At 36.3% G+C, this 14,855-nt stretch overlaps 1 protein-coding gene across 2 annotated transcripts; it reads left to right on the top strand.

Annotated features, from left to right (window-relative positions):
* The first annotated feature begins 229 nt into the window (after nucleotides 1-229).
* On the top strand, nucleotides 230-5,007 carry LOC113754229. 2 transcript variants are annotated; one of them, XM_027298592.1, is made up of 12 exons: nucleotides 230-633; nucleotides 791-885; nucleotides 1,436-1,534; nucleotides 1,602-1,718; nucleotides 2,110-2,365; nucleotides 2,487-2,644; nucleotides 2,721-3,070; nucleotides 3,161-3,260; nucleotides 3,486-3,545; nucleotides 3,956-4,039; nucleotides 4,136-4,252; nucleotides 4,552-5,007. In XM_027298592.1, exons 2-12 carry the CDS (start codon nucleotides 823-825, stop codon nucleotides 4,855-4,857), a joined length of 1,710 nt encoding a protein of 569 aa, XP_027154393.1. In that variant the 5' UTR covers nucleotides 230-633; nucleotides 791-822; the 3' UTR covers nucleotides 4,858-5,007. The 2 variants fall into 2 exon arrangements, with proteins under 2 accessions (XP_027154393.1, XP_027154394.1); XM_027298593.1 differs by lacking the exon at nucleotides 3,486-3,545.
* Nucleotides 5,008-14,855: the final 9,848 nt, after the last annotated feature.

Here is a 14,855-nt window from a genome sequence, read left to right as displayed (position 1 = left end):
GTACCATGTCTATTGTAATTTAACTTGTACATTTTCCAGCACCATAAATCAGCAAACCTGAAAATTGTTGATCAACTTTAATAATATTTCTAAATGAAAATTTTCAATTAGCCAGAAAGTACAGTTGTAAATTCCCTCTCTCTCTCTCTCTTTCTCTCTCTCTCTCTTTCATATGTATCTGTGCGTGTATATATATGGAGAGAGAGAGAGGGAGGGAGGGAGTAACAAATTGGACTAGTATATTTATCTCTCTTTCATACTAGTTTCACTGACATTGAGAAGTGGAAATTTTCACTTTTTTCTCGAGGGATGATATAGATAGATAGTAGTTTACTAGTAGTCTAGTAGTAGTCCAGTAGCTGAAGAGAGCTGAAACGGGGTGGCGATAGATAATGCGTCAACTTCACGGAGATCAAGAAATGCAGGGATGAACTGAACATTCAACAGACCAAGAGAGACAGAAAATACCAAGTACTCTAGTCAGTTGTTGTTGTTTGTCTTTTGGGATTCTAGGCTACCTTTGTTTTGCATTTTGCATTATTCAACTCCTGTTTCCCGCTTTTGGGATATCGGAATTCTGCTTCTTCTGCTCATCTGCTGCTGCCGCAATGAATTGAATTCATTCCTCGGAAGGTCTCATTCTTCTCATCCATCTCTCTCTTTGCTTGCTATCTTCATTTATTGCTTCTTCCCTTTACCTTGTTCTTATTCTAATTGTCTTTTTTCTTCTTTTTTTTGTCTGTTTGTATATTTTTTGGATGCATTGAAATGGGATTTTATTGTATGGCAGGTTTCATTGATTTCTCTGGGGATTGAAGGAAGATGAATACCAGAGCCAGGACTGCTGTGCAGTCTATGAGAGCACCTCCTGTAAAGCAAGAAAAAGTAATCACAGTCTATGTTTACCTTTATCAGCTTTGTACTAATCACAGCCATTCATTCTCCTTACAACTTCTATCCAATTTGTTTATCAATTGGTTGACATGAATCTTCCAGAAATGGCAATTTTCCGGAATAAGAATTTTAGGGCCTTAAGTCCAATTGGGAGGGCTTCAGATGGAGAAATTTCCTGGAAATTTTGATAAAGTAGGCATCTTTCCTATGAATTCCAGATGAATTCTCTGTCTTAGTTGGTTAAATGCAGGAGGAACAGAATTTCTTTGGCTTAATCTTGATTAGTTTTGAGTTTATATTGAATTTTGGATATTGGAATCCGTCCCCTCCACTTTTTGTGTTTCCTATTGATGGTGGGATTGGATCCTCTCTTTCAATAAAGCTTCAAAAGTTTCCTGCTTTGCTTCTAATCCACAATGATTTTGATCTTTCCTGGCCTTTCTTTTTTCCCATGTGTATGTGTCCTTTTTTGTTTATTATGCCATGTCCAATTCTTTTCTTGTGGAAGCTGACAGTTGTATTCTCTTCTTACTGGTTGCAGGAAAAAGTGGAAATACAAGGTAAGAGGATAATGAATGCTCAGAAAGCAACCACAAGACGAGTATCAATCCGAGAAAGAAAGAAAGCATTGCAGCAAGATGTAGGTTTTTAATTATCAATTCTGCATTTTAACCTTTCACAATTTGGTACTAATTTTTGAATTTTAGGTTGACAAGTTGAAGAGAAAACTCAGACAAGAAGAAAATGTTCACAGAGCTTTGGAAAGGGCATTCACCAGACCTCTTGGAGCTTTGCCTCGTCTTCCTCCCTATCTACCTCCTCATGTTAGTCTCTCTTTCTCTTTATCTGCCTGATCTAAAAAACTCTTTCGTTTCCAATGTGGAGGATGAATTTCAGACTAGCTACTGTTTATGGAGAGATAGGAACAGTCTTTTCTGTTTTCTGGATAAGTATTTGTGATATGCAGTAAGGTACTGCATTACAAACAGTGAAATTAAATGTTGTAGTTGAGGCATGAAGGGAGAATGTAGTTGAATAAATAACAAAACTCTTGATTTCATTGTGAAATTGCAACCATGCAACTGCTGTGTGAGACTACCTTTACTGTTAACTGGTTTTATACTGAAAAATTCCTGTCATGGTAAGAAATTGATAAATTCCATGGAGTTTTAATATCTCAAATGTGACCTGAATGCCTAAGATGGATATGTGTAGACACTGGAGCTGCTTGCCGAAGTTGCTGTTTTGGAAGAGGAGGTCGTTCGGCTTGAAGAGCAAGTTGTGCAGTTCAGGCAAGGATTGTATCAGGAAGCAGTGTACATCTCATCGTCAAAGAGGAACATGGACAATTCACATGATGTATGTGACCAGTACCAAACGAATGATTGGAAACAAAAGCAGTCTAAGTTGTCAATTCAAGCTGAAGAAAATTCCATAGTATCCAGAGGGAGGCATTTAACATTTCTCACAGGTAATACTTTGATCAAGTTGTTTTGGCTTTACCTCATGCCTATACCTACTTTCACCCATTTACCTTGTCAAAAATGGATAGGACAACTAGAAGAAACTGTTGCCTCTGTTTGATTTTTCAGATGATGCACGTGGAAAAGAAAATGATTTTTGCACTAATTCAACAAAGAATAAGCAGAAACCTCCAAGTACCAAAGCACCAACTGTCAGAACTCCTGTTAAAAGGCCTCCATTCGAGTCCAGATCAGCAGACAAGCGCTTAGAACCCAAGAAATTACAGGTGCTTACTTCATTCTTTCTTTGTAAATCTATGAGATATATATCCAATCAAATGACCACAGGTTCTAAATTTTCAGTTAGATATGGACCATGAGTGCAAAGGGAGGACTCCTGTTCCTGGTGATGAAAAATCATCAGCAACTGACAATCCAAACAAAATTTCCGAAAGCATTTTGAAATGCTTATTGAGCATTTTCTTAAGAATGAACTCCAAAAGGACTGGAAGCATAGCAGATTCATTACCTTCACTGTCTACATTGAGTTCTTGTGAGGGCTTTGAGGATGCAGATTTTAAGGATCCATATGGTATCTGCTCAGATTTTGGCAAGAGAGATATTGGTCCATATAAACATTTATTTGCTATAGAGGCAAGCTCTATCAATCCAAACCGAACCACAGTATCCGTGTTCCTACTTCATAGACTAAAGTAAGTTACTGTCATAATCAGGTCTAAACTTTATCACTCATTCATACTTTTAATGGTGCTCTTACATGTCTCGTCTCCCTTGGTTCTCAGGGTTTTACTTGAGAAATTATCATCAGTTGATTTAAAAGGCCTCACTCATCAAGAGAAGCTTGCTTTCTGGATCAACATTTACAATTCTTGTATGATGAATGTAGGTGTGAGATTCTACATGCATTAATGCAGAATCTATCTAAATCTCATTTCAGCATTCATTTCCTATATGCATCATGGTTCTATATGCAGAACACCATTTCTCCTACTCCCAAAAGAGGAAAATAGATGAAACGCACTAGATAAAACTTTCTATACCACCTGTATGTTTACGCGTGCTCAATGTAAGTAATTGATGTGTAAGTTCTTTACTACCTTGATTCAGGCATATCTTGAACATGGAATACCAGAGAGTCCTGAAATGGTAGTTGCATTGATGCAAAAGGTATTTCTATTTGAGATGTCTTGTCCTTTATCGTGTAATCTAAGAGTTTTTTTCCTTCTCAAAATGGAAAGAATGCAGTAATCATGAGTTGGGGGGGGGGGGGAGGAGCAGAAAATGATCTTGAGGAAAAGCAAAAGGAAAATGGGATTTAATGCATTATGTGAAAGAAAAATTTATGCAAGCTTAGTTACCAGAATAACATGTTCAAAGATTTGAATGACTTACAAAAACTGAACGTTATTTCTTGCATGCATTATCTGCATCAGAAGTGTATATGGATGTATGCTCTTTTGTCTCATAACCTTCACAACAATATTCAATAACAAATTTGATACATAATCTCAAATGATATTTCTATATAGACGAAATACTATGCATATCTTGGTGATACTTGGCTTCTTATAATGCAGGCAACCATAAATGTTGGAGGTCATTTTCTCAATGCAATAACTATTGAGCATTTCATACTCAGACTGCCATATCATTCAAAATATGTAAGATGAGTCTTTATCAGACAGAAGTACCAGCATTATGTGAAGTAAAATTTAAAGTAGCTTATATCTTATCTGGCTATGGTGGTGTCTTTTCAGACTTTTGCAAAAGGGGCCAAAAATGAGGAAATGTCAGCACGTAGCATTTTTGGATTGGAATTATCAGAACCACTGGTTACATTTGCTCTTTCCTGTGGAAGCTGGTCTTCACCTGCTGTAAGTTAGTGCACAGAGTAGACAGAATTCATTTAGTCATCCTCAATTGGAAGTGTAGATTACTTGGGAAAACGATTGTTGACTCCTGCCAATATGTATTGTTGACTGCAATTGTCTTAAATTTGCATTTACCAACATCTTGCCTAGTGTACTGAGGTGTGTATAAGATTTGAGACTCGAAAATGCTGATTTGAAGTAACGTTTTATCAATCAGCAGAATTTTAGTTTTTACATCAGTGCATTATTGAGTTTTTAGCATGCCTATGCTGTTAATGATGAGGTTTGCTTTCTCAATCAAGGTGAGAATGTACACAGCAGCTGAGGTTGAAAATGAGCTGGAAGTGGCTAAAAAGGAGTACTTGCAGGCCACAGTTGGCATTTCAACTACAAAGAAGGTGGTGGCAATTCCAAAACTATTGGATTGGTATATGCTTGATTTTGCTAAGGACTTGGACTCGCTGGTTGATTGGATATGCCTTCAACTACCGATTGAACTTGGAAAAGAAGCGATTAGCTGCCTTGATAGGGAGAGAAATCAGCCTCTGTCACAATTTCTTGAAATTGTGCCGTATGAGTTCAGTTTCAGGTACCTATTGCAAACATGAATAAATTTTGGTTTAGTTCCTTCCTCTACATAGTATCATTGGTTAGTCATTGGGTCTGTGTATACATCTATAGATACATGATGCAAGAAATGTATAATCTTCTCCACTCTTGTAAGTAAATTTTGACTCTCAAGAAATTTTCTGTTGAAAGGGTTCAGGCTGTATGAAGTTTTCATTTTTATTCAGGATTCAAAAGAAACAGCCAGCATTAGATAAGCAAACCAACTCTGTTTAGTTTTCGTTGTAGAAAACCGCAAGTACTTATAGTATTCTACGTGAATATATGTGATGGTTGATGCTTTCTGCTGTGGAGCAAAGTTTTATTTATGAGTCTTCTAGATATAATTTCTCAATCACCTCCTAAAGCATATGGTCCAAATATAGGACATGTGACATGCTATGGTGTTAGAGACAAGAAAAGATGCTGTGTTTAATTTCTATAAACACAGTATTGAGTGTGAATGAGAGTTTGAGAAAACTCAGTATTTGTGGCACTGGCCTTGGCAACAGATAGACACTTACTAAGCAAAGGAAGAAAATCGAAGTGACAGATTTTTCATTTAAGAATTTAGGTGTGAACAGTGACAGGCCATTACTCAGGCATGTTAATGCCGCTAGCTAATAAAAGAGGAGAATATGTGGGTGGACCATCTCTGCGGTGTGAAATCATCTTCATCAAGACTTGGGTCACTCAGAGAAGGCATCCATGATCTATGCTGGGAGACACCTAGTGGCTAATGGCATAAGTTCATGCATAACCACAAAGTTCTATCCTTGGCAAATTCTTTTTGCATTTAATACAGAAAAACCATAAGAAATTAGACTCAACTCAAGAAAAGTTCCACAAAATTCAGCTCTATTGACCATGACTATGATAGAATTCCCACCAGCATCCTTTCTCAACGGTTATTTAATTCCTTGGACAAGCCAACTCAAGCCAGCTGTGATGTGCGGCTTTGGTCGACAAAATTGGAGATTTCAGTTAGCTAATAAGTTTTGCAACCAATTTGACTACAGAGAATGGTCAAGATTCAACAATGCCTTGCTCTGCATCTTTTGTCCTGCCTGTCTCCTAAATGTCTCTTCTTCCAGAGTCAAATAATTAGTTTTATGTGTAGAGAATGTATATAAAAACCAACATGTCAATCTAAACTCCACAGGCCATTCTTTTGCAATGCATCTGACCACCTCTTTTCTCAACTCATTCGTTATTACTTGTAACGGGGAAGCTTTCAAAATGGAGGAAAGTCTCATATCGTTAAAGATAGATCTAGATGCCACGAATAAGTGGTGGTGGTAGATGCATCTTTTTTTTTTTTCAAAAAAAAAAAAAATTAATGCAACCTAGGTTTGTGATATAATTGGCCTAATATCCACTCCAATTCTGTGATACTTCATTCGGAATTAACTGATACTTGGAGTATCATTTATCTTTAGATTATGCTAAAAGAGTTTAATTAATTAGAATTAGCATAATCCAGTATTGATTAGATTCTAGACTGCGTACAAGTCGAGCTGCTCACGAGCCGATCGCGAGCAGCTCGAGTCAAAGCTCGATCGAACTCGAGTTCAAGCTTGCTAAAATTAAGCCAGTTTCATTGAGTCAAAACTCGGTTCAGCTCGTTTGCAATCATGATAGATTTTAACTTTTTTTTTGTCCATCCGAAAAAAATTCTAAAATCTAAACACAAAGGCGAGCACCAACACAAGAACAAAACTGATTTTTCAAAATAATCTGAAATTGTGTGTACTTATCAAACGAGAACCCACCCTAAATATATCAAGCGGATTGTAATTGGCTGAATATTAATAAACAAGCAAGAGAACTGGATAGAAACGAAAGGCAGGGAATGCAGCAGGAGGAGGGTCAGGAGTAGAAGAAACGCAGCTAAAGAGAATCAAAATTTGTCCCCATGTAGAAGAAAAGCAACTTATCATGCAAGTGCTCAGGGAACAGAGGTGCTAATAGTACCGTCCTTTTCATGTGGGCCGAGTCATCATTTGTCCAAATTTAAGCAAAGATCAAACTGCTTTTTCCAAAGTAAGGGAAGAAGGAACAGGATCACATCCACACTTAACATATACAGACAGCTGAGCCCCTCAAGTTGAAGTAGGTGCAGCGCCTGTGTGCTTGGCAGCTTATTATGCACACCGTCATGACTCATGCAACCGTATCTATAGTGTTTTTTGTCCTTTTTTTGACGAAACAGCCGTGAAGTGGAACACTGGCTAACGTAGACGGATTATTTGAGGAACATGTGATACTCTCGTACCTGCTTCTGAGTTCTGAGGTCTGGTACTTTAAAAGTTTTCTTTTGCCTCGATTTTGTGACGCCATGGCACCTTAATATGTACAGCAGCTCAGTACAGAGACAGAGACTGCTGGTGCTAGGCCAAAAATTTAGCATCATGCAGCCTTGTGCAAATGTCAATCTACAAAGAGGAGTTCTGGCAGACTAGTACTTTCGTCCCCATCCATATTACCCAAAGATTACAAAAATTAAAGGACAAAAGAGAAGTACAAGATGGCTTCTTTTCTGCTCCTAGGTTGTAAATGAGCACAATAGAGTTGAACACATTAGCGTTCAAATTTTTTTTATTATTTCGACGAGTTTGGAATTATATTCAAATTTGACTTATTTATGTATCTAATGGAACTTAAACAAGCTTTTTATCCGAATTGAATTTGAGCTAATTTTAAGTAATTTGAGTTGTTTACATATAAATTTTAAAATGCATGCTAATAGTTACGCTTGAAACTTTATGGAACGGAGATGTCGTGCATGTTTGGTTTGATTAATTGGCGAATCAAATTCGAGTGAACTCTTATCGAGTTCAATTCGCGTACCGAATAGTATAGTTTATTTGTCAGCTTTGCCTAACCCTTCAAATGACGTGTCTTAAACTTATTAATGTATGACAGAATCTAAAAGATAACGATTTGTCATTAGTAACCAATTCTTGGGTCACTAGCTTGACTTCCAAGAAGAAAAAAAATTCATGTTGTATATTAGTTAGAATGGCCTTGCTCGTCTCAAGATTTAGATCCTAAGTTCTAATCCTCCTCTCCTTGCCTGCTTCTTAAGTTTTACCCTTTCACTCCTAAAAGAAATTAAAATAGAAAAAGAGTAACCTTGCCTGTACTAGTACAGTTCATTTATGAAAAGTTTCCTGAAGAAAAGCTTTAAAAAAAAAAAAGTTTCCTCAAAAAATTGAAAAAAAAAGAAGCAAAATCTATTTTAACGGCTCCCTTGGTCTTCAACCAAACAATTGGTAAGTTGATCTTTTATTTTGGGGAAACTAAGCTTTTGGAGGAGCAAGTCACGTGTAGATTTCAGGAGCGGCCAGCCTGCACATTTGGGTGTAGCCCACTGTACATTTTCGTCGCGTAATGCATTGTAACTAACTGGATCTTCACAATGACTTGGTGACCCGCCAAGAGAAAGCAGATCAACTTTAGAGCCCAAATAAAATGGGCTTTGAAAATCTGAAACCACGGAGAGACGGCCCACGAGTCGTTTGCATTCGTCTTGATAGTATTATGGCATTCTGTTGGTGCAGTCTCAAAAAAAAAAAAAAAAAAAATCAATGAAACCGGATATCATTAAAACGTCCAACCCTCACTGTAATCTTTTCCGAAAAAGAAAGGTTAAGAAATATGAGAAATCAAGCAGTTCGTTGTGCCATGATGTAGTTACAACTTTCTCTCTGCAACACACTTAAAAAGTTTATGTTTCGTTCTCTTTGTTTTAGACTTAAAAAGTATTTGATCAAAATCAATTCATGGTCCGACAAGTGCTGTGCTACAACGAACCTGCCTTTCCTTAGGTATTTCGTTTGAATTTGAAGTTTAGAATACGCAAAGACTTAGAACTCTGAATTCTATTACTTTTTGCTCTCTTTCGATTTGTAATTTTTGTAGCTTGCTCTTTAAAGAAGCAATCTCTAAGGGTACGTACCAATCTCAGTCCCTTACTGCTAAACCTGATGCAAGAAGTTAGTATGAGAAGACGAGAATGTTTTTTCGACCAAGCTAGCTGGACGAGGGGCAGGAACAGTTAATAGAAAAATCGTCCGAAGCGATTTTGTGCAGTTCGCACAGAATTTAATTTAATTTACATACGATGTAACTCATTTTACACAACGTATAACTATAGAATAAAATTTTATAGGTTCCACATATAGTGTAAAAAACTATGTGCAAGATGAAATTTGAGTCATACATTTTTTTTTTTTTTGTCAAATCTTGGCCATCAACATTCCAGGCAGGACTGCCCCATTTCCAAGCTACATGCAACAACTATTTTTGTGTCACTGTCATAAAAAATGTCAGGACGTATCAGCATCAACCAAATGGATTAATTTCCGGTTTCAAAAGAAAATCCCATACCATCATCGTGCGCTAGACTACAAATTGAACTTGCATGAAAGGGGAAATGGTACCGACCCAGAAGATCACAGTGATGATGATGCAGTACAGTTCGTTTGTTGTCACGAAGCACTTTCTGCAAAAGGAATATCATCCTTGAGGAAATTGACGCTTAAAATTCTTCTTCTTGTTTTACTGATTCTTCTTGCAGACGAATCAGATATTTTAAGAGTGTGGTTATTCTTTCTCAGAAATTTGGAATGAGCTAGTGTTGTATCCAATCCATGATGCTTTTCAACTTGTCAGAATATTAATCAGGTGATCATGACATACTTTATTACTCTTATATCGTCTCTTTTTCGCAAGGCTCATTCAATTCTTTCTTTAAGGGGAAAAAAAATGCTGGTAATGGAATTTATGTCGTAAGAACATGGTGTTTCGTTGATGCTAAGCAAGAGTTGCAAAGCATTCATCTTAATTTTGATTAACAATTTTAATTGCCACTACCATTCCATGTTTAATCCGCCAAAGCTCTGTCCAATTTAGGCTTCAGCTAAGTTGATACATAGTATTGACATGCTTAGTCGTAAGTAGCACGTAAATTGGACAGAATTTTCCTAGTTTCTACCAAAAACTCCTAACATAGTACTCCCCCCAGTAGGAGTGTTGTTAGCAGCTTTAGAACTACGTTTCTGGTGAATAAGTTCATCCAAGAATATTCAGAAATCTGCAGTCATCAACATGTCCTTCTAGACGGTCGTCTCCCGTGTGCCACAAGCCCACAACGCAGCAGTCTCCCTAAGATTACCCGTTGGAACTAATCCAATACGAATAGTTTAATTCGCTGTCTGAGGTTCCAATTAAATAAATAAAAAAGAAACAAAATGGATGGCACAAGCATTACAAGTCGCTCGCTACCTTGAGATCCCTATGTAAAAAGACAATACCAATAGTTTTTATTATGAATTTTGGTTGTTCACGTCCCTTCTGGGAAGAATATAATCAAACTGGAAGAGAGATAAGATTGAATCAGTGGCAAATATAAAAGCTAAACCTGATGGCTCCATTTTGTCTCTTGCAGTCAAACATAAAATATTCACTTTATTGCTGCTGCCTAACCGCAAACTAGGCTACATACAAGTCGAGCCAATCGTGAGCAGTTTGAGTCAAAACTCAACTCGAATTCGGTCAACTCGAGTAGAGTTCGAGCTGATTAAATCAAAGTTTAAGGTCGAACTCGAATTTAAAGATACTCAACTCGTTAACTCGCGAATCGGTTCGATTATATATGTATATATATTAGTTTTATTTTAATAGTGAAATTACATATAAATTCATAATATTTTATAACTTGTTAAGTAAAATTACTATTTATCCATTTTTTAAAAAATAAAATAATTATTTTTTATTTTTTAAGCTCGAGCTCGAGTTCGACTCAACTCAAAATTGAGGTCGAGCTCGAACCCAAGTTTTACATTGAGAGTTCGTTGAGTTCGAACTTGTGCTCGAGTTTAGTAAAATTAAGTCGACTGGATTAGGTTAAAATTCAATTCGATTCAACTCGTTTGTAAGCTTATTGCAAACTCGAGATATTGCCTATTTTTTTTGAAGCTTATCTAAGAATTTAGGAAAATCTTTTACTAATTTTCTTCTTTTTCTTTTAATAGCTGATCTCCATTAACATCGTCATCATCTAATTTGTTAGAAAGAATTCTGCACGATTAACGCTTGGCAAAATCAAAATTGGATAGTGAATTGCGCAATTTTCTTGCCATAGGTTGATATTAAGCTAGACGGGTTTTTTCTTCTTCTTCTTCTAACGAACTGTCTTCTCCTTCCCGGTAAATAGTAGCTGCCAAATTAGAACATGGTGGTTCACTAGAGACAACGCAAACGATGAAGTACCCCGGATGAATAACCGTTGAGTAGGCCACCAACCAATGCTAAGGACATATTATCATGGAGAACGAAAATGACACAACTCTTATTTTGATGAAAAATTGCCGGCTATACAACCATATGCATTAGCAGCCAGTCTTTCGTCCCAGATTCCACTGCATGCTATCGTATTGGCTGTACGTGGATCATAGGACCCTGTCTTGTACGTGAAGGAAAATTGTAGTTGTCGGTTCCTTTCGAAATCATCACCTACAAATTGGTAACTAACACTTTCTGGAAAATATTGGAAGGTGTTCAAGCACATTTTCTTCAGCTAAGCTACGCCATATATTTAGCCGATTATTGCACCAACTGAATAAAAGATAGATAACTTTTGAATCTTAAACTTGGCAAGAACGATCAACCCTACTACAGAATCATCTTCTTGTCAAAGTAATAAATTCTCAAAAAAAAAAAAAAAGAGCTGCAATTTGATGATTAAATATATATAAAACCTTATATGAACCCGACCAATATAGACAAATAATTGGAAATATATTACTAGTATTAAATTCCGCTGAATTTAAAGTATATATTACCAATATAGACCAATAGTCTATGAGAAAATCTTGTACTCTTCTCTCTAGAGAAAATACAAAATTGGCGTGACAGGTAATTCTATATTTCAACTGTAGGCATCAATAGTTTGGCGCATCTACCTGTTTAATTTGATTTCATTTTCATGGCTAAGGGTGCAATAATAATTATTTTTGGGGCAAATAAAAAGGAAAAAAAAAGAAGAAACGAGATGCTGCAACTTCCTTCAATTTAGCTAAGCCTAACCAGGCAGCAACCACCGCCATATGTGAAAGATGAGAACGGTTTGCGTTCTGGGACTGCGACTCATCTGCGCCGAAAGCTGAGTCTATTATATTTCGGAAGTTATTGCTTCATCTACTGCGCTGCCAGATGGAGCCACTGTAGACGAACAATGCAAGATTTTGCTCGTGGACCATACATTAAATACATGCAAAAAATGTCACAATAACGCCTTCTTGGATGGATGTGTATTTCTAGATAAAGAGATAGATGGAAAATGCGCGCGAAATGTCTCGAAAATAGCGGTATTTTTTTGACTGGAGTCTACAATTTATAACAAGTATGAATAGATTTATGGCCATGTGGATAGTAGGTGTAAGAGAATAGACATGCACAGACATCTATGGGCAGTTCGTTCAATTGGTCAGATTTGATGATGTGTGATTCACTGTGTAATTTTTTATGTTTTGTAACTCTATTAAATCTTGTAATTTTTCAAATCAAATGTATCTGTGACATGTTCAATGTATTTTCTGCCATTGGCGCGGATTACTTTGCGGAGCAAATCGTGATGGACGGACGATTTCCAGTTAGATTATTAATACTATTGACTTATGTTTTATCAAAAAGAGAAATGAATAGATTTATGATTGAATGATTATATGTTTCATAACATATGTAAATGAAATGGATTCAACAATTAACTCACACTGTGGGGTTCTTTTCAAAATTAGATCATGTAAAAGTATAAACTTGGAGCATTATTAATATGTTACTTCAATCTCACATGGTAGTCTGTGGCAGGGCTAGCACTCCATTTTGTCAAGAATACCGCCACCGGTTCGCTTTTGCATCACTGCTATTTGTCAAAAGAAAGAAGGAAACAGCGGAGTGAAAGTCGTATCATTGAAAATAGGAAGTTGCTTTTTACACTTTATTAACTCAGGGAGCAAATGCATTCATGCTTAGAACACAAGTTTGTCATTTGAGTAAAACAGCACTGTTTGAAGGTCCTCCTATTCCAACTAATGCCTAATATCCCACGTTTTAGGCGACTCAATCTCCTTTCTGGCCTTTTGCTGTCAATTTTGTCCAAGAAATTGATCCCTGCATCTAGAAACTGGAGTGTCAGATTTCATACAAATATTCTACGTTCTCTTCAATTATTCATGCCGTTTACTCAGGCCAAATATAATAGCAATGTCAACGGTGAAGTTCCCCATCATCAATTCCATTTAAATGGCTTGATTACAGCTACAAAAAAAGAAAAAATCAAATGTTATCCAGAGGAATTTACTATTCAATTGTCAACTATTATCTTGAGTGCCCCAGAAGAAAATACAAGCACTGATTCAAAGCGAAAAAGAGTTTGAAAATTTATAAAATCTGATACCATTTCAATCAATCTAGTCCAAGATTTCTTTCGCAAATTTTATTTGTTAATGAGATTATTTGGTTCAGGCAAAACTATATTGAAATTATAAATGAAGAGAATCGTTTCCAAAAATCCAACCTAACTAATAGGGACATTAACCCGTTTTGTTGATCGTGTGAAATTACCTCCTTAATTTTATAATTTTAGGACTTTCATCTTTGTGGCTATCGCATAATATCGTTGATGTCGTGATTTAGAGTTGCGGGTGAAATCCAAAGAGAAAAAAAAAAAGAGCCTAGAATTGGGTAGAGGGCCTAGAGGCCAGGCAAACGTGACATCAAGCATTAGTCCTCGCGGGACATGCATGCCCCATTGATTCAAAGGTTATTCCGTAATAAGAAAACTACTCCCATTTATGAAAGGGTTAGTATCAGAAACCTCCCTGAGATTTATCATAATATCACCTAGTACCCTTAAAGTTTCAGAAATTTCATATAGCTCTCCTTGAATGATAATTTGTATAACATTATTGTCATCCCTTACGTATAAAAGTAATATTAAAAAAATGCATTGGAGGAGAGAGATTATATTATCCTCATGCAATTTGATTTGTGAATTTTGAAATATGAAAAAAAGACAAATAAAGTGGAATATTAAATTTATAATATAAGAAGGTGTAAGTGCAATAAGTAGAAACAAGGACGAAATTAAACATTATAAAAAGGCAAAAGTTTCAAGAGATTGGTCACAACAAGGAGGAAATTAAGAGCAAACAAACACAAAAGTTTTGCCACAAAGAGGGAAATTAGAATGAAAATTTTATGAGATCGGTTATGGCAATGACGAACATTAAAAATACAAATTTTTGAATCGTTTATGAAAAAGACGAACATTAAAAGCAAAGATTTTTGCAACAAAGAGGGAGAAAAATATTTTAGACAATGTTCTTATTATTTGTTTTTAGATATTTTAGCTTGTATTTTTTAAATATTTTCCCAACCTTTTGCTACTTAAAAAAAGTAGGAAGACATTGGAGGTAACTTTGTAATTTCAATGTCGCCTTTGTAATTTTCGCTTTAATTTTAGTGTCTACTTTGCTTTCAATGAAATTAATTCATTACGCATGTCGTGGCCTTGGTAATATATCTTTTAACTACCATTATCCTTATACTTGAAGGAAAATTCATACTTTGCGGGCCATTAATGCTTGTCGCGCAAAATTAAATCAAAGTACACTTGGTGGAGCTGAGCATCGAAGTCGATAAGTAGAAGAAGGTGACAAGGAATCATCCGACCACAAAAGTAATAAATGGCGGCGGCTTCTTCTTCTTCTTCCTCCTCCTCTTACACCTCTTCGAGTCAATAATATCTGGCTGGTCTTTCTCTCTTCTTTCCTGCTACCGCTACTATTCCAATACTACTTGTAAGCTGCAACTTCCTTCTTATAGCTGAACCAAAGGAGTTGTTAGGCATCTGCCTCTGCTAGTATTTTTGCTTTGCTATTTTCCACAGGAGACTCCTAAACAGCCGAAAGTGTCGGCGAAGTTTGTGGAGAAG

The sequence above is a fragment of the Coffea eugenioides genome, chromosome 11 (genome assembly GCF_003713205.1).
Source record: "Coffea eugenioides isolate CCC68of chromosome 11, Ceug_1.0, whole genome shotgun sequence".
In the NCBI taxonomy this organism is placed as follows: Eukaryota; Viridiplantae; Streptophyta; class Magnoliopsida; order Gentianales; family Rubiaceae; genus Coffea; species Coffea eugenioides.
The sequence above is the reverse complement of the archived record's forward strand: the minus strand, read 5'-3'. Positions and strand labels throughout refer to the sequence as shown.

Excerpts from the sequence above, each read along its gene's own strand:
- LOC113754229 (XM_027298592.1), top strand. The coding sequence starts at position 823 with ATGAATACCAGAGCCAGGACTGCTGTGCAGTCTATGAGAGCACCTCCT. Across the intron at positions 1,535-1,601 it reads AGAAAGCATTGCAGCAAGAT|GTTGACAAGTTGAAGAGAAA; the intron begins GTAGGTTTTTAA and ends TTTGAATTTTAG. Across the intron at positions 2,645-2,720 it reads TAGAACCCAAGAAATTACAG|TTAGATATGGACCATGAGTG; the intron begins GTGCTTACTTCA and ends CTAAATTTTCAG.